Raw genomic sequence first — 20,491 nt, forward strand, 5'->3', positions numbered from 1 at the left:
CTGAGCCTCGTCTCGAACGGAGGGTATTTGTTGTGGTCTTGGTGATTGTTTTTGGCTATGCTCATGTATCAAGCAGAAACACTGGCTGATAAGTTGAGGAGATTTGTCCTTTCCTCGCCGCTTCTTTGCAGCCCGGCTAGGATGGGCGTTCATCATCACACGCTCCCGCTGTGCCCTTTGACCTGCGCTAGCGCATAGGCCCAGCAATCGAATCCCTGCTGTGACGGCAGCGTTAGGTTAAAGCGATGACTTCAACGAGGAAGCATCTTTCTTCCAGGTATCAGCAGATGAGAAGATATTTAGAAGGTGGTATGTGGTTCTAGTCGCCATTTTGATTTTGGCACACATAGTGTAGGTTTAAGCACAAGCATTTTTCTGACATTCAAAGTGTTCGTCTAAGTTTTTTTGACAATGTTTCATTACTGTCGGTCGGCTCTGTAATCTATTTCCTTTGAGACACCCCTGTGAAGTCGTGATCACACAAGTTAGCGGCGCTCTCGTCACGGCGGCGGCGGCTACGACGGCGGCCGAAATTAATTAATAAATAAACACCGCATTTCTACTGTTCATCAGCGGCTGGTAAAAATAGCTCTCATTATCACAGGTAAATTACCACTTTCATTTTTGTGTCAAAAAATTAATTGTATCCCTTAACAGCTACTCCCAGGAGGATGTTAAAGAAGAGAATGGGGAATGAAAAAGAAAAAAAACACTGGCGACCACCAGGAGTGCTAATTGATGCTTTCAAAGCCTTGCGTCAATGTTGCCGTCTTTCTGCGCCGCCGTACAAGTGTCCCGCAGCGTCGGGCTGCAAGTAGACCCCCCCCCCCCCCCCCCCCACCTTTGTATGGGCACTAATTAAAGTAACTTTTTTTATTGAAGTATCGGCAGCCTCCGTAAATACCTGATCTTGAAATAAGGCCAGAATCGGACTGGTGGTACCTGCCCATCCCTAACTAGTATTTTATTGGTAATTTTATAAAAAGAAAACCAGTTATCGCGTTGACACTTTCCCCCCCTTCCAAATCCGACTAAACTCTCGTGACAACACGCCCTCACGTCAAAAAGAATACTTGCCTACTCGGCCGTGACACGGCTGACACGGCGAGTTAATGTATCACTCGGTGCCCGTAGCCAACCCACTGATGAATACCACTGCATTAGCTGGGCCATTAGCACGTTTAAGCCGCCTGTAATGCCCGAGTGCTAGTGACACCTCGGGGTCCCCGCTCCACTTAAGCGCCGCGTCAAACTGACGGCCCTGACACGCCAGGTGACGGCAATGCCACTGCGGCCGTGAGCCCAGACCCTCCGATGAGAGCGATTTTGTCGGGCAGCCGTCTCCTGGAAGAAGATCAGGCAGGTTGCTAGCAAGAATTGAGCGTCCCGACATGCTAGCACGTATCCAGGAAGGTCTACTAGACCAACTTGATTATTTTTCTGGCGATGATTGCGCCATTCTATGGTTAGAGGTATTCTTGACAGATATGTTGAATTGGGATTATGAAGGTAGGAAAAATGTCTTAGCTGTCCCTGGACCCAAAACTTTACAAAACCCCGGCATAGCCTGCAATGCTGAACTGAACTGGACTACTTGAGGAAAGTCACTTTGCACAGTCAGATGATCAGAGACGACCTGAAATGCTTCTTAGCCTCAGCTCAAAGTAGTTTGCACTCCCAGTCGACGGTGAATGTGGCCATTTGATGAGCTAAGTTTGGCCACACGAGCCCTAATGGCCGCATTAAAAGAGGAGAGCGGGCAGAATGATGGCCGCACATCCGTCACTTTAATCGCCCGCTTCATTATTCGGTGGACGGCCGCCACCTGCTCCTACATGAAGGCTGTCAATGGCGATGAGACGTCGCCAGGTCCGGTTTGAGCGAGCGTCTGTATTCCTCAGCTCAGGCACAAGCTTCATTTTTTTCCCCCTCTTTTTTTTCCCTAAGAGGCAATTAATTGCATCCCCGTCGGTCAGATTTATCATCTGAGGTGAGATCATTATTCCGTCGTGTTGGAGTTGCGTCATTGTGATGAAAATCCCAAGGAAGAGTTTTCATGAGAGGTGAAAGGGTGCGGCCATTTTACGATCTGTTATCTTCCATCGCGGCCCTTTTCAAAAAGGAGGGAGTTTAGTACTTATGGACTCGGAAACTTTGTTTTACAATTACCGACGAGAAAAATGGCAGCATTCAAACAGTCTGATGTCAATGCGTGAGGGACTGTCACTCTTTGCAAAGCACAATTTTAACAGTGATGGCTACTGGTCAAAATTCAACTTCAGGTTCAGGTCAACTTTCAAAATTTTAAAAGAATCAAATGTCTTTTTATCCAAGCCCTGCTGCTGTTGTTCAATATCCGCTTGAAGCACGGACGAGGTACTGGACCAGTAGCTACTGCTGATATGATACAAACACACACACACACACTCGATAAGAGAGAATAAGCTGTCAGCAGCCCGTGTTTGCGCGTCCTCTACATTCTTCACATTAGCACAGAGAGAACAATGCGTCTCGTGTGGCAGGTGGCCATAGTTCATAATGTGCTGATGCTGACCAAGTGTCACTTTGATCCATGGCGTCGGCGTAGCGAGGGGGGGGGGACGCCGCAAGCCCTGCATGCTAAAGCGAGCGCTCCTGCGGGGGAAGACGAGGGCCGCCGCGTCGGGCCTGTTGACTGGGGAGGAAGCGGCGGCGGCGGCGGCGGTTTGAGAAGAAGCTAGCAGATGTGGCACTTATTTGTCTTTTATGACCTTTAGCTCTGGAGACCCAGTTGTGCTTCCAGGCCAATCTAGTCAGGAAAGTAAACTGCTATCATAACATCCTCAAGTGTTGTAGTCCTGTTGGAGCTGCGAAAAATCCAAAGAGCTTCCTTGTCAGCAGAGATGGGCAACTTAACGGCTTATTTTTCGGCCCCTATTTTGATTTGAAACGATACCTGATACGATTATCTACGGTGGATATTTTCTAATCTCGTACTGTACCGTAAGCGCGGCATACTTTTAGGTGTGTATTTCCGACTCATCTGAATTCAAGTTGGCATGGCTGTGTACATAGTTGTTTACACACACACTCACACACACACACACCTCGAGGCAGGTTGTGCAGTCGACGGTGAACATGATCAAAGCGCAGCTGAGCACACACACGTGAACACACACACACGCGCGCATCCATCCAATTTCCATATTCAACAAACTGTCACGTACACAAACACGCTTCTTTGCGTTTGTTTGTTTGAAAGGCACACGCATTGTGACACGGTGACAACATATTCATGTCACCTAAACAATGCATGTGATAGAACAGCGTGTCGCCGGCTCGCGCCACGATGTTCTCTCAGTGAAGTTAACAGCGTTTAAAGGCGGCAAAACGCCGTCGTTTGTCAGCCGGGCGTCGCTCGGCATCATTGTTTGGATTGGAGGGAGACGCGTGAAACGTGACGGCGGCGGCGGCGGCGGCGGCGGAGGGACGGCGCGGAAGGGAGCGACGGCGCTCCGTGATCCCGCATTGTAGCTCTCGCTCCTCCTCGATTTATTGCGCGGGAAAGAAGAGAAAGCACCCCCGGCGCCAGGCGATCTGTCATCTCAACATTATCGGCCAAACACAGCGCCTTCCATACGGCGCTACAAGGGCCGGGCCAAATTGCTATTTTTATGGGACATGATAAAGGAAATGCTTCCTTATGTTCACTTTTTTTTCTTTTTTCAACCACCCCTGACGTTGGCGGCCTTACTCGCTATGCTGATAGCCATTTGGGGGAGGAGACCCAGTATGTATTTTGTGTTAAACCGTAAACCACAAATGAAGACCTCATTCGAGAAGACATGTCTGGAAATGCCTTTATTTATTTATTTACACCGTTCATGAAAAGATAAATACATTTCCAGGTGACGTTTTTTGGGTAATTCAATGTTTGCCGTTCTGCCTCAAGCTAATGGCTTGGACCGGTTCCACGTCTTGCTCCTTACCAAATATGTTTTGTGTGGAAACCTTAGCAACCACCTCATCATATTTCAGAGTTAACTTTACATTTTTGTAATGACTAATAGTTTTAACATGACGAAATGTAGAAGTTCCAGTCGTACAAGGTCAAAAGTAAACGCGTGTAAGAAATGCAAAATGCAAAGCAAAAATTCAAACGCTATTACCAAGTTCCATCTGCAAAAGACAAGTCGGTGTTGACTCGCCCCCCCACCCCTCCTCCTTCTCTTCCTCTTCTTCTCCTTGTCGTTTCCTCTCCTTCAATCCTTCCCTCGGCGTGCCTGACAGGCAAACTGACAGGCCCTCAAGCTGCCGGCAAGAAGGCGAGCATTAATTAAGTCATTGCCGGACTGTAATTTCCTTGAGAAGTAAGGGAAGGGAAAAAAAAAAAAAAAAAAACTCACACGCGAAAAGGTTACCAAGACCTTTTCTGTGTCAGAATTACCATGTGTCATGAATATTAATGCACTTAATGAAGACAACCTTTGCTTCATCAAGAATGTTCCAGTAGCAGGTGCCAAAATGATAAACTCACTCGCTGATGGCTCTTTTCTTTCATGTTATTTTAACTTTTCATTTCATGTCAGATCCTCGCAGTCAAATCAAGCGATCGCGTGTTTTGAAGAAGTTTTTGGCACTTTTGCACATCCTCGGTCTGATCTTTCAGACCTGAAGCTCATTTAAGTATGGCAGCATTTAGTACTATGTAAAGTGAGATTTCTGGTCACCACGCCTCAGCTGGCCCTGCCTGCGCTCCTCCTCGTTCTTCTTCTTCTCCCTCCTCTGTCTGCCTCTTATCCCTGTTGCGTAATAGAGATGCTGAAACATTGACGGAAATCATTTACCGCAAGATTATTACATCCAGACGCACGCTCGCACCGGAGACGCGCTCCAAGAATGCCATTTGAGGAGCCTCTCCAATTGTCTGGTTTTTCCTTTTTTATCCATCCTTCATCCGATGCTGGAGCTTAACAAAAGTGAGCACCAACTTCCTGAAATGGGACGAGAGCCCACATTGCACAAAATCAGGGATCTTTCTAGTTTAATAATTATAATTCTTTTAATCACATCTATTTTGGGGCTGGGAAATAGAGAGAGAGAGAGGAGGGTGGATGTTTGTTGATGAGGACCTTTTAGCGTAGCGCTAAGCTACATCTTGAATAATCAGTCCATTAAAATATCTCTTGACGTGTACAGTCGTGGCGCAGAAAAGGTTGAGGACCGCTGACCTAGATGACACTCGCAGCCACCCCAGGGGTGCACAAGTGCGTGAGATGAAGCGTAATGCCCATTTCGACACGGTTGGGGGAAGGGGTGCGCCCACCGTGTCTGTCGAGATGTAGAAAGAGTGCGAGTGGCTTGAACATTTTTGGGCAAGACCATCGACGTGACACTTGAAGCCAGCCCAAATGGTTCCCTAAGTTGTAACAATGGCACTTTTTAACAAAGGGGGTGCGCCAAGTGTTTTGGTCCGACCAAACGGCCACCTGACATCGTTTTATCTATCATTGCGGCCGCATTGTGAGGAAGTCGGTCCATCCTCTTGAGACAAAGGACCACACACGCGCACACACCTTCGACGAGAGCTGTGAGGTGCGCTGTCATGCACCTCTCATTAATTCCGAGCTGTCAGCGCGCTCCCCCCTACCGTATCGGCCCCCGGAAAGGTGACAGCTTTCCGATGACTGACAAAGGCTCTTTAGGTGATACGGAGGATCCCCCCGCAGCAAACGCCGGCTTGTGTAAAGTGCCCCTCAAATGTCACTTTTGCCGCCCGGAGACGCGCACGCCCACGGAAAAAAAAAGAGAAGGAACACAAGGAAAAGAAAGAAAGAAAAAAAACAGAGGACCGCTCTCAAGTCGTCAAGCATGTGTGACATCCCGAGGCTGCGAGTGTCACCGAGGCATCAGCTCTTAAAGCTTTTAACATCCGAGAGAGGTGGTGTTGTTTGACAGTGCTATTGGTAGATGCTATTGTTGCTTGTCATATTTTTTTCCCCCTCCACACTCCCCGAGTGCTTTGGATTCACTTGTTTTTGTGCGTGTGTGTAAAAAAGATGGATAAAACTGAGGCAAACTTTCCCTTCGTGTCCATTCAGCTGTCACGGCGACAGCGAGCTGTTGTTTGGTGTCGCCGGGCGGGACTGGGTCAGGTAGAAAGAAATTGTTTGCCTGGTATTGACATCCTCTCGCTTGTCCGTGACGACGTTGTTACCGGAGCTACTCGCAACTTGGAAAAGATTTCGACTCAGCGTGTCAATAAGTGATAGTTTGAATAACTTTGCTTGTATTCCATCGACGGAGAGTAAAAATCCACTTTTAGTTTGAAACATCGAGGCAGATTGAAAATGGCGGAATCAATTTGGTAACTTAGTCCAAAAGTTCATGGCGCGTGAACACCTTAATATGCGTGGCCTTCACCCTCACGGGCTCGTAAAAAGGCACCCGGTTGTGGCTAATTTTTTTATAATGTGTCATTTATTAAGAGCAGCGTATGTTAATCAGAGCCAACCGGGTGAGTTTAAAAAAAAAAAAGAATAAAAAGTGTGGCAACGGAAAGGTCAATAATATTGCTTAATGCGGCTTTAATGATTTGCAATTTGTTTTTAACATGAAACCAGGCTGCCTCCTTTTTAATGTCTTGTGAAATATACATGAATATGAATGTCCACGTTTTTGGGATGCGGGTTTGTGTTGACCAGTGTGTGTTTGTTTGTGTGTGTGTGTATAAGCAACACCTGCGTGTGTTCAAAGAGACGACAACAGTAAGAATCAATTTCTTGTTAAAGACGAGTTCAAGTTGTGTTCACGTGCACTACAGACTCATCATCTTAAAAAAACGTTTGCCACCGAACAAACTGGCTGTTGTTTCGACAAACTTACCCCAAAAGCTTGTTTTGCTCTTCAAATATCTTTTGTCACCCTGCATGGAAATCGATGCTAATTCTCGTCAGTAATCAAAGGAATAATTGATTGAGACGCCACGAGAGTGAGCAGTAAAAAGATGTTATGGCTCGGAGTGTTGCTCAGATTGAAAGCGTCATCAGCGAGCGTCTCCTTGAGTGCACATGACACCTGGCTCATTTTGCTGCTGGCTACATGACTGATGTGCGACGTGATGACTCTCTCTTTTTTTTTCTGACACATTTGAAGGCTCGGCCGTTTGTGAAGTTTAGTGACGGGCGTGCCGACGCGCGCTTTAGCGAGATAAGTCGTTTGACACGCGCACATCACAGCCCGCCACTTCTTGTGTGTCCACGCCGGGTGCTTTTTTTTTTTTTTTTTTCCTCCACTTCTCAGCTGTCACGACTTGACGCTGACGCGCTCTGAAATGCTGTCAAAACTAAAAATACTGTTAAATTGATCTGGGGCCGCTTAATAAAAAATAAATTAATTTGCTATTTAAGACGGCAAAAGAAATCCCCCCCCCCTTTTAGCACGGCGCTGTTGATTAGAGCAATTAGATGTATCCTCCAGAGTGAAGGCCGCATTGAAGCCGCAGTCATTGAACGCAACACGACAGCTGTTACGGCTGACAGGAGACTTTGTCGCTTTGAGACTTGAGCACATTCATAGTAACACACACGCACGCACGTTAACCTTTGTATTTGTGTATTTACGGAATGTGTGTGTGCGTCTACTGTATCCTATCTGTGTGAATCCACTCTGTGTGTAGGGGTGACACACACAAAGTAGAGCCGAGTAAATGTGCCGATCTAGTATTTAAGCGATATGTAGGATTGCGCTAATTGGACCACGTCTGTTCCAACCATGAAAAACGTCGGCCAATTAAAGCAACGGCAGTGTGTTGAACTGACACAAACAGTGACAAAACACTCTGATTGGGAGGAAAATCCCATTCTATATACTCTACTGTATATAGATTTGGTTTCAAGATGGAGAATTTCTCTTTAATTGCTGTCCATGAACGTGAAAGCATGATTGGACACAATTATTTTTTTTTATGCAGGGAACAGGACATGAGCTTTTACATAGAGCAAATTCTCATTAAAAGGCCAATGTAGTGTGTGTTTGCCTTTCTTAGTGTTTTTCTGTCTGAAACACACACACACACACTCCATGCGACCCCAATGGCCAAACATCCCCCTCCCCCTCATCCCCGTATGTGTGACCACTTGTCATGGGATGTTTATGGTCCATGGTTTGCGCTGCTGATGATCACTGTCACTGGCCGCTTCCATTACCAACAACTCTTCTGATGGATGAACACCCCCCTCCCCCAGCTCACATCAGCATCCTTGACCACTTTAAAGCTGTGATTCCCATCCAATTTGACCTAATTGGTCCCAAATGTATTTACCACTAATAATAACCACCAAAATGTTGCCACCACCCTCCCTTAACATCTTGATAGCGTTGGTGCACCCCAGCTCACCTACGTGCACCCTTGAAAATACACTCTTGTTCCAGATATAGATTATCCTTAATTGTCCGTGTCATCCTCTCCCAAACTTTTTAAAGCGCCACTGACAAAGTTGGCGGGCGCACCTTGGCACCACCCACCCATACATCAAATGGAAATTGTCACTCCAAGCATTGGAGTGTAAATGCAATTTTGGATGGAGAACTTGAAGTGCTAGTTAAAGGAGATGTCTTATCAGCGGGGACACGCAGTGGAACCTCGAACACCGCCCCCTTCGACAGGCGGGGGTGCACCCGGTGAATCCTTAAGCAGCCGCGGCCGATCATAATTGTATTTCATAACTGTCACCGGACGGGAGGTGACGGGAAAGCTATTTGTGTCACTCCGCCGTCTCCATCTCGCTTCTCGATAAAACTCCAATCAGCGGGCAGATTGTTCGCACTGCGCCTCAGAGATTATTAAAAAATCCAAATGGGGGAATTTACGGGTGACAATTAACGGGCGGAGGCTTGATTAATAAAGTTGGCGCGTGGATAGGCGGGGGGAGGATCCGACACGGGGCCGCTTGTCACGGGAGACGACCGTGTCATTCTTTTTGATTAATGGCGCATCATGACCCAGCCTCGATCCCGCCTTCTCCGTCTTCCTATTCAACTTCCCCCGTTCTCACCTCCGCTTGTGTAAAAATAGACCCATTGGACACAGAGTATTTATTTTTTGCCGTCGGATTGGGGAAGAACTGGGGAGAAAGATTGAGAAAGCAAATTTTGGCCGTCATGTCGCGTCACCTAGCTAACCTTGCCACCGTGTTGAGTCAGCTGTGATTAATTATTGCAGTGAGACTGAGCAATTAGGTCAGGGATGTTTGTGTGCATGTGTGTGTGTGTGCGTGTGTGCGTGTGTCAAACTTTTGGGCAAAATGTTAATTACGCCTGCAACTGACAATTATTTGGGTGATCATTTAATTTGCCATTTAATCAGCGCAACGGCAGGCGTCTGAGAAATGTCACAAAAGTCCTGACAGATGTTGGATGTAATCAGACAGTTGGCGGCCATTTTTTTTCCCCCCAAGTTTACTTACAACCTGATGGTTTTGTGTCATATAATTATTTAGTACTTTCAATATGGAAACATGTCGGGGACAAAACCTTATTTTTCAGCTGTTTGTTTTTCTCTTTAATATTCATTTGTTAAATGTACAATGAAGTAGAATGTACCAAGACTTTTATGGCTTACCTTCAAAGTAATATTTTCAAACATGCGCACGTAAATTCTGGTGTGCGTCGTCGTAGCCGCAAGACGTCAACTTCCCGAGTTTAAGGATGAGAAACCCTCGCACGAAACCTTGATCCCGTAACGAGCATATTTAACAATGATGGCTATATATTTCCCCTCCTTTTTTTCCTCTCCTCGCACTTAAAGAGTCACCGTGTGTAATTTAATTCTTCTTTTCAAGTGCGGGCTCCCCCGAGACGTGGCCCATAGCTGCGCCATCATCGCTCTTGGTGATTATCATTAATGAATGTCGCCCAGGACCATCCCTCAATGTGACTCGCCGAGGAAACACAGGCCCTAATTAAAGGTTCCTATTCATAAATATATGGCTGGAACTACGCGCATGCTCCTTTGAATGTCAGGAAAGAAACTTTTTTTTTTTTTTCCCTTTTCCTTTAATTATTAGTATTATTACGGTGACAGCCGGCAGCGAGATATCTGTGCAATTTGAGATTTGCAGATTTTGGAATTGCAAAGGATTAGCGTGCGCTAATTTGACAGTTAATAGCGACTGTAAATCACAATGTCAAGCACACAGGAAGTTTTTGGGGGGGGGGGGGGGGGGGTCTCTAGTGAGTTAAAGTTCCAACCTAATGAGAGCAGAAATGATTTTGCGGGCCTTTTACTATTTTAGCAAATACCTTCTGAGCTGAGCTAATTATTCATTTTATTTATGTTTTGCATTGTTTGTTTACCCAAAGAGTCCAAAAACGACATTGAGCGGCCAAAACATTGGCTTGGGTACGCTTGCGAAATGTAATTGAAGTTTATAACTCCAGCCTAGTTTGTCTAAGTTTTAATGTAACGTGTCATGCATAAACGGGATTGTGCCGTCACTGCCATCTTTTCATCATTAAAAGAAAATATAGCCCAAAAGTGACAAAAAAAAAGAGGTGAGGATTACCGGGGTTTAATTGCATTGTCAAAAGTAGTGAAACCTGTCTTTTTTTTTTTCCCAAGGCGGATGGCGTAAAAGCAGTCACATTCTTTTAATTACGTCCACTTATCTGATAGATGTGTGCAGATAGAACAGAGCTCATGTCAAAGTTAGTCTTTATTAATATTTTTTGAAGACATATAGCATGCATATCCCTGGAGTCAGCCTGTCAATCTGATAGCAGCCGTCATTGATTGGAGATTAACGTGATCTTTTTTATTTCAGGCAGTTCAGAAAAGTTTCAAGTGGAGAAAAAAAATACTCGGCTCTTAAATGTGTGCCATGCAAACTGATTTATTCATGACTGTTAAGAGGTAGGCATTACAATTGTGTCATCATCATTTGCCCCATTAACTTTGCCGTGACTATTAGTGATAAATACTTAATACTATATAAAAAAAATCCTCTGAGGAGCCACTTAAACTGCCACCACCAAAAGCCAAACACTTTTTAACAATAGTTTAAAGACAGTATACAAAGTGAATAAATTACAAATTCAATACATATATTGCTAAAATAATGTTACAAAACCAAATGGAAAAAATACACCAAATATTTTAAGTCCTGGAGTATTTAAAAAGAATGCAAAAATGTTTGGATAAATTCAACAAAATATAATAAATAATACAAAATAAAATAGCAATCAATGTATGCAAATGTGATCAAATACAGCATATTTTAAAATGCTCTAAAATAATGTGATTACAATAAATCCTACCACACACATCAAAATAAAAACATGAAGAAACAGTTGAAATTGTTTAAAAACCTCCTATTTAAAAAAAAAAAAATCACACTGACTCTAACCTGGTTTTCTCTAAATGCATCCATGTCGTAGCAAGACAGAAAAAGAAGGGGAAACGTGACTATTAATACGTGTCATTTTTTGTTTGTGTAACTACACGCACTGTTCACAACATTAAGCACAGCTGAGCTATCATTGGTGGACAAAAGGCATGCTGGACACATAATGCAATTTGTGTGTAAGCTCCTACCCCATCATGCAAACTTGATCATTACGTAAAACCAAAGATTTTTCTCCAACTGGTCACGCACACACACACACTACATAAACACACCGGAATGCAGACACATTGTGAGCTTTCTCTCGGGACCCCATGACCCCCCCTGCTGGCCCTACTGCGATTCCTCCAATGCAGCCATCAAATCTTTCATATATGACATTAGCATGCCTTTAATATTTCATGTTTTTTGTGACTCGACCTCAACGTGCACTGAAATACAACATGTAATGAGAGCCAATAAAGGGCCTGCATTAAATGCAATTATCTGCATCGTAATGAGAGCTGTTCCTAATTTTTTGATGACCTCATTTTAATACAAAAGCGTGAAACTTACTTGCCTTTATTTTATGCACTAATGTGCCAAATGTGTTGGACATATTGTATGTATAAGAAAGTTTATAATTTGTAGACATTGTTTGTTATAAACGCAACCCAAAAAATCTTTGAAAGGCAAAATCAGGATTTGGTGCCTCATTAAAATTCTCAAACAATATATTCATATTCGTTTAAACATTGTAATGAGTTGTAAACAAGCGAATTGGATCGTGACAGCTCAAAATACGGATTTCAGTTGCACGGAGCACCTCATTAAAACCATAATGAATGAATCAGTACATATTTTAAACAACACAAAAGCATCTTTTAAAAACTCGGTCGAATTTAAATTGTATCGAGTGTCATGAAAAAACTAATGTGCTTGATACCAACACACAAAAACAATTTATCTACAATAGTAAGCACTAAAGAGCCAAATTCAGGATATTGTTTTGAAAAAGCTATAGAGTAAAAATGTTGTATTAAAGCTGCTACTTGCATTAAATAGTATAAGGTATAAAATAGATAGTAAAAGGCGCACTGTTAAAAAATACAAAATCTAATAAGGAGTCATCCCCCCCCCCCCACACCTCCTCTTGCAGTGACGTCACCTCTCTCCGTCAATCAGCGTTGCAGGCTGCAGTGACAGACGCGGATGGACACGCGTTGTGTTGCGAGGGCGGTCCTTTCCTTTTCGCCCGCGCTTTTTAGTGAGCCTCGTGTAGCCATGGCGAGCACTCACCGCCAACTTTCTCCATCCGGCCGCCGCGTATTAATATTCCCACTCACGGAAGACATCCTCCTAAATGCTCATCTCCCGTGCGGAGGCATTAGCGATGTAACCCCGCCGCCGTTTGCCCGCTTATATAAACACTTTGCTAACGCTTGCCAACGGCTGGCTAACATAGCCTCCCCCATCCTCCGCCTCCTTGTGGCGGTGGATCGGGGGAGCCCCTCCCCTCCGCGTGAAGCCACTGAAGAAAGGTGGAACCAATTAATCTGCCACCTCTTTTGTGCCACTCCAGAAAAAAAAAAAAACTCATCCAACGCCAACTTTAAAAGTAACTCTGAGACTTGAGTTGAAATCCATGGTGAGGGGGGGAGCGTTATAAAGTCGTCCGGGATATATAGTTAAACAAATGCTTATTCGTCCATATATAACACAAGCATCCGGGCGTTTAACTTTTAGGCCTAGTGATCACGGTTCCTGGGTTCCATTGAATGTTCTTGCGGCCTTTTACGGCCCACATGCCCTATGTTGAGTACCGTCAGTGAAAATTACACCTCATGCTTTGATATTATTGTCGTTTTCAGATAGTCTGAGTAACGGGGTCGCGTTGTTTTGAGTGACACACTCCATTCCATCCAAAAATTCAAAAGAAAGGACTTGTTTTAAGTCAGCCTGTGGTAAGAGCAATTAATTTGATGATGTCATTTCTGCTGAGTCATGTAGCTTTTTCTCTTCCTGGCTAAAAATGGTTTCCTAACAGGCTTGCGTGTATGTTCAGCATAATTACAATTTCAAATGCGCATGCAAAAACAAGTGCAACAATTACACAGAAGCCACAAACCAAAAGAAAGATTTAAAACCTACTTTGTCTGTTATTTGATATGCAAGTTGGTCATCAAGATGAAGGGGAAACAGAAGTCCTTTTCGGCGGTACTTGAGGGCTATTCGAAAATATACAAATGTAGGAAAACCTTTTGCTACAGTTACATCTCAGGACAACTGTAATTCACATAAGTGCATTTACACATCGATATTCGAATTGTCATTGGGTTGGGGGGGGAAGGACAGAAATTGTCCTTTGATTTTATAATGACCCATTTACTGCATAATATAGTTCAGTAGTAACAAATGCATCATGTTTTTATCAAGCCTCGGGTAGGGGGGGAAAAAAGATCTCCCAATATACTTGCATGTGCGTGCGTGCGTCTGAATGGGTGCGTGGTGGTTGATGTACGGTGGCGGATTGACGGACAGGTGGGCTCCGTCTTGTCAGGGTGACGCGCCTTGAAGGGGTGGAGTAAAAAAGCAGCCGAGAGGCTGGCCCCGGCTGCGCTGCCTTGCGCGTGTCCGTCCATCAGTGCGAGCAGCGCCGTCATCCTCCTCATCCACGGCGCGGAGGAGCTCTGCTCTTTTTCCGCTTCTTCCACGTCTTGTTGTGTTGCGCTTTGTTTGTTTTGCAATCGCCAACAAGCGTATTGACGGAGAGCGTGCGCGCGCGCCTGTGAGCCTCGCGGGCTCGCGCACGCCCAATGACTGACACGCCGTGCGAGCGCAGGCACTAAACGTGTCACTCTCTCTTTTTTTTTTTCCCCTTCTCGCTCCCACAGAGTGTCACGGAAGCTCCCACGGCCCGCAGCACGGAAGCCCCCCCTCGCCCGCCGCTGCCCCCCACGAGAGTTCATGAACAGCTGCCGTACTTTTGGGGCCGCTAAGGTAGGAAATAGTCCCGTCAAAAGAGGGTCTTGCAACGAAGGGGGGCCCGCCTCCCTTCAGTTCCCCGAGCTACCTCCGGCACATCCGCACGGAGCTTTCATGCAACTTCGCGGACCTTCGCTCTCCGGGGTTGTTTTTTTTTTTTTGTTTTTTTTTCTTGCGGAAATACTCTCTACGAGTAATGCGTTAAAAGCTCCATTTTTATTTTGAAATACACAAGCAACGCGAAGGACGGCTCTACGCGAAGACTCCCGGGACTCGCAGCCGCTTTTTTTTTTTTTTTTTTTTTTTTTTTTGGGGTTGAGCCGTTCGGGGTCTGCATGAAAAGTCCAGCAGCGGCAGCATGCCGAGGAGGAAGCAGCAAGCACCGCGGCGCTCATCAGGTAAACACGCACACACACACACACACACACTACACGCACTTAGATTGACGCGACGCGACGCGACGCGAATCGAACACACTAGAGAGGTGATCTATTTAATCCTAAAATTTAAAAATGTATTTGTAAGGGAAATTGAATTATTTTGTTAGGGGGGGGGGGGTTGTCAAGGAACAAGAATATTTATTGTGGTAGGGGTGTAACGTTAAAGTTAATATTTTACTGTTTGATGTATTCTGAGAAGTAACCGTTGTCATTACCTGTGACACTAATAATTAACTCATTGTTAATGAGTTTATGTTAATGGTAAACAAAACAACTTTAGCTTTAGTCTAGATTGTTTCATCTTGATTTTAATGTTGCTATTAAGAAGTTTAGCCAACTTGTTATTTTTTTAAAAATATTTTTAATGTGTGAAAACGTTTGAAGTGTAAAGATAAAGCAGAACCCCCAAAAAGTCTTATTTTCAGCTGGCTCAGGCATTGCCATCCTCGATTTGATGCTTGATTGATCGCCTGTCACGCCGCTCCCTTTCATCTATTCATTGGCGATAAACATCAACCAAATTGTTGGCTACGCATGCGCGAAGCAGCTGGACTCCATGGTCACCCCTTTTATTTTGGGGGGCGGAACCCCACCTGACAAATTGAAAGAAAAGTTCTAAAACTGCGACTGAATATAAGGAGATTAATTCCCCAAAAAGGGATGGGTGGGGGGGGTTCTCCTTGCGTGGGGGGCGGGTGTAGGAGGAAAAGGAGCAGGAGGGTGTTGGGGCGTAGCGAGATCACAGGGGGAAAAAAAGCAGCCTCTTAACGCCGTGACCTGACCTCTATGTTTGGGAGGTGTCGGACGAGCAGGAGTCGTGACCTGATTTGTAAACGTAGGAAAAAGTAGCCTCCCATGCAAGAGTAGTCCACCAAATATCTCCACCAAGGTGGTGTTTGTTTGCGGGACAAATCTTACCTATCCGGTTTACTGGGAAGAAAAAATATTGTTCGCTTTTTCCTTTATCTGCAGTGAATTAATGACTTGTACTGGGAAACTTGTGATATACTTAGTGTAGATATGAGCTTGATTTTTTTTTTTAATTGGCCAGTTTGTGTTTTTGATTGGTCTAACAAAATTTCCGCCGCAGATTCCCACCAGAGGATCTGACGTTCGCCTTGTACACAAAACCCAACGAGGTGACATGTCGTCGCACTTGTGTGCTTTCACACAGACACACGGCGCCCGCCCCTGTGACGTCAGCGGCAATGCTGAACGGGAAATCATGGCGTGTTGTCGTTTGCACAGAGCAGTAATTTGGGAAGGGGGGCAAAACATTTGATCACTCAGGCCCAAATGATGACGGTTGTCACTTTTATCACAACGTTGTTGAAATAGCAGATCGAGCCGATTTTCTTAGCCTTCATGTTTTGTCGTAGAAACTATCGGATGTAGCATGCTAACATTAGCAGAAACTGCAGTAACGCCAATTCAACTTGTCTGGAATTGTCATCCTGGTCTTACCCATAAAACATGGTCTGCGATTGTGAATCTCTGCGTAGTCTCATTAAAAAAAAAAAAAGTTGGACATAGCAACACGGATATGATGACGTATCGTACACGAGCCTTAAATATGGCGTAATCGCCAGCTCGTTATTGTCGGAAAACTATTGCAATATGGAATCATGATTTCTTCCAGTCATTCCATCCTTTCAAAGTCACTCAGACGTTCCTCGCCGGGACTTTTCGGGCCTCCCTAAATATCCTGCTCCCCCGTCTGCGTGATTGACACCCAAATGGCGGCGGAAGTCGTTTGAAGTCCACGCCGCGATGACCAAAGCCGAGCCAACGGAATGCTAAACAGGCGTCGGTGAGGAAATGTGAGGTTAAGCAGACTTAATCAAGGTTGCGGACGCGGACACTTTGAAGCGGTCGTGGCTGTAAGGTCTAATTGACAGCGGGCCGTGTTGACGGATGCGCCGCCGTTTGAAGAGCAGGCCGCAAAAGAAGGGCGTTTGGTGCCCCGTTGATCGTCGGCGCTTACTTCCGTCAAGGAGCGTATGGTTTCACTTCATTTGTTTGTGCGCCACTTTATGTCTCTGGCGTTCCTTAGAAAATGTCAATGACGTCACATTCTGATCCGGTTTTGATCCAGATTAAGGAAATATTGATAAAAATGTTATCATTAGTCAGACCTTAATTTTATGTCATATCTTGGATTGTGAGAAAACAAACCCATGTCACGGGAGGTTTTCCGGTCCACCGAGTGGCCGACACGCATCCGGCGCATCTAAGCTTACCATGCCGCCGCCGCCGCCGCCGCCGCCGTCCCTCCCTGGGAGCGTGTTTACATCCCGGGGCAAATCTCACCAGATTTGTACCCTGAGGAATAAAACAAAAGCAGGCTCGGCTCCCGCAAAGAAGAGCGGATTTCAATGGCTCCGTATGTGTGTGTGTGTGTGTGTGTGCTGCTTCCAATCGGCTCGGTTGCATCAGTGGCAGGGATGCTTTTACTCCCTGTAATGGCACTCAGACGTATCTCCTTTATGGCCGCTGACAATACATCAGTGGTCTCTCATCTGGAACCACATTAGTGCATCTGTTAGTTTTGGCGGAGCAGCACAGTTAGTTTTTTTTTTTTTTTAAGTTTCTCTTTTTTGCTGCAGTCATTTGTCGTCGTTTACGTGCGGAAGATGGCTGATTAAAACCAACGCGGCTATGTAGAGCGTTTTTTAGGATACGTTCCAGTTTCGAACAGGAAGGCAACAGCAGGCCTTTTAGTGTGACCAAGCATCCTGAGCCAAAAGTGTACGAGTTTAGAGAGATTGCTAGCAAAGTGCCATATTAAAAGTAGAGGTTACTATATTTGTCCGTATCAGGCGCCGCCCCGTTTTTGCTCAAAGTCAAAAAAGGCATCCCGACTCTTGCGTTTGCCAGCCACAAAATCTTAAATCAAAGCTCTCCACTCTTTGTAATGAACGTGTCAACTAATCACTCAAGGTGGCAGAGTAATTACACAATGACACAGATTGCGTTACAGTCCCGTGGGGGAGAAGAAGAAGAAGCAGGGGGAAAAAAAAGAGGACGAGCAACAGTCCCATTGCACTCTGGGATGGCGACGCCTCGTGGTTCCCGAATGCTGCTCACCAAATTACAAGATATCATGTTTTGAAGTTGCCCAATGTTGAAGTGACGGTGCAGCAAGGGAAGCCGACTTTGTTGTTGTTGTCGTTAGCCGGCGTGGCGGCGCGCCACCCGACAGCTGTCAGCCATGGAAGGCGGCGAGCATCGCGCTATTAGCACCTCACCGACGCTCCTATCTGGACGCCATCTGATAAAGCGTGCCGCCGCGGGAGGCAATTTTTCAAATACATAGCAGAACGCGGCGGCGGCGGCAGCGTGCGCATGCGTGCGATTGTGAACGCACCGCCGAGTTTGTCGGATCCACTGATAAGGAAGCGTATGCAAAGTATCATTAAGGGGTGACATTGACTGAAGCGCTCGTTGGATCATGTCTTCAAATAGTGGCCAGGGGTGTTTATTTACTGGCTTGCAGATGGGGGAGGCCTTTATTTGTACACACGGACTACTGGTTTGTGAGGGATGCTTATTTGTCTTGTATCAGGAACGGCGTCTCCCCGGCGGAGGTCACGGTGACGCATGACGGTAGACGAGTAAGACAAGTCAAATATTGCAGAAATTTGGCCGGTCGACCAGGCGACGACGTAAAGGCATTCAGGCCCGCCGCGGCGAGGTAAACCTATCCGCTACTTTAATGAGCTTGAGGGGGAAACAGGAAAGCCTGGCTTTCCACTCCAATGTAACAAAAGATTCCTTGACAGGGAAGCAAGGTCACTTTTTGGACCTTTTTTTTTTTTTAACAAGCAAAACTTTGAGGCATAAATATACCCTGCAGGTAGGACGTCGTCACTAATCAGCGTAGCGCTTGATGCGAATTTGCCGTTTAAAGACATGAAAAACACATCAGAACCGAGTTCAGAGACAAAGTCGCGTGAGATCACGGCACATTTTTAGTTGTCGGAGCGTGGGACAAAAGGGAAGGAAACGCGGGAGAAAAGTGATGAGTCGTGATTTAGGCAAGATTTTATGGGCTTGTCATGACAGCGGCTTTGCTCGCAGCGCTTTCACACCTTGGCGTTTTTACGATTGTTGTCCACTTTGTGTTACATTTCAATGCGTGTCCTTGTGCGATTGGCGCTGGCATTAGTTTTATTGCCGCCTGATTTGTTTGCACTTAGTTTCATAGCTGGATTTATGATTCTTTTTTCCTGCATTTCTTGTTGTTTTCCTTAAGTTCCAAGTGTGGAATCCATGAACTATAATGACAACGGGTAGCGTCCTGTTGCAAAAGGGCCTTTTTCCCGATCCACAGGATTTACGAGATGCTACACGACTGCACTGGCGACGGTTGAATGATAGCTATCGAAAGTGACAGACGAACAGCGCTCGCAGCTGTGACTGCCGCCGTGGCTCGGACAGGCGTCAATTAAGAAGTGGTGCCGCAGAGGTGCCTGATGTCTTCTCTCACCTTGTGAGGTGCCTTTTCGGAGAAAAACGTTACCCTTGTCTGAGTCGTTTGCACCCGGCGGCAGTAGGCACGCGGAACCGCCATGGTAATCGTTAGCCAGCGTGTTCGTGTAATTCAATTAGTTATGTATGTCATTTCTAATCATTATTGTTATTTACTCAGTACTTTGCACTTTGTAAAATAGTTCACAATTAAGACTAAGTACTATAAATCCACACCTAACATTAGAAGGACATAGAGTGATGACGTTTTCCTAGTTTGATGAGTGTGCTATCGCCTAATCAGATCAAGAGATGTCAGCGGGACATGTCCGCCCGCCCCTGTAAGGAAAAAACAGAAAATGCTAATTTGTCTGCGGAATGAAACCTTCAATTTCCCAGCTGATTTCTGTCCTGACATTCCGGTCACAATTTAGTGTCAGTGACTGAAAGAATGAGATCGTCTGGTTGAAGCGAGGCGCCGCCGCCGCTGCCGCCGTCGCTGCCGCCGTCGCTGCCGCCTCCTCCTCCTGTAAAGCGACCGGCCCGGGACGCCCATTGGCTTGCCATCAGGCACCGCTGCGGTTTCTCAGCTGCTTGTACGAGTCATCACTTTGACAGGATGCTCACTTGTCTTGCTGCAGTGTTTTGTTCAAAGAAAAGAAAGAAACTTCTGCTGCCGTCCATAATGGCAACACACACTGGCGGGAGTATTGCAATCTTTGCTAGCTATTGAGCGTGAATCTTTAGAACAGATAGATTAGTCCGTTAATGTATTCGTGGAATAATGAATGACCATCTTAACCAGTGGCAACATCTCTACTCTAATTGAAAAACTTTATTGATTGCGTTTAATTTGTTGAACAAAGTAACACAAGAACAATCAATGGAATATCTTCGGGAAGACTCGTTTCACGCCTGATGTCTCCTGGGGACTTCCATCCGGATCTGTTATTTTAATAATAATTGGGTTGATAGTATATGTAAATGTACAAACATGTGAGTGGGTCTCCTCAAGATAATTGACAGTGTCACTTTTCACGTTCCACTACAATCAACAACCGATTCATTGGCTGATTAATATTGGCACCTTTAAAATAATCAAACTAACCAATGCAGTCCTTGTTTTTTGCCTAATTTGATTGTTACACATTAAAACACAAGGAAAAAAAGAGTTATGAAACAAAACAGTCAAACTCTGCCTGTAATTTATATCTCTATTGTTGTAAGCGTAAAAGA

At 45.4% G+C, this 20,491-nt stretch overlaps 1 protein-coding gene across 12 annotated transcripts in view; it reads left to right on the forward strand.

Annotated features, from left to right (window-relative positions):
- The window catches only part of LOC148379693 (teashirt homolog 1-like), an 81,222-nt gene that overhangs the window by 39,518 nt on the left and 21,213 nt on the right, over positions 1-20,491 (forward strand). For 8 of the 12 annotated variants that reach the window (XR_015855224.1, XR_015855223.1, XR_015855222.1 and 5 more), the window contains exon 4: positions 14,255-14,360. The exons of 2 other annotated variants lie outside the window; for them this stretch is intronic. Coding sequence is in view for 1 of the 10 variants with exons in the window: in XM_088366120.1 (XP_088222246.1) it covers positions 14,704-14,743 (40 nt within the window). In the remaining 9 variants the exon portion in view is untranslated. Of the gene's footprint in view, positions 1-10,802; positions 10,892-14,254; positions 14,361-14,580; positions 14,744-20,491 lie in introns of all 12 variants that reach the window. 2 more of the 12 variants (XR_015855229.1, XM_088366120.1) reach the window with 2 other exon arrangements.

The sequence above is a fragment of the Syngnathus floridae genome, chromosome 21 (genome assembly GCF_059516105.1).
Source record: "Syngnathus floridae isolate MCC-2025c chromosome 21, RoL_Sflo_1.0, whole genome shotgun sequence".
Lineage (NCBI taxonomy): Eukaryota > Metazoa > Chordata > Actinopteri > Syngnathiformes > Syngnathidae > Syngnathus > Syngnathus floridae.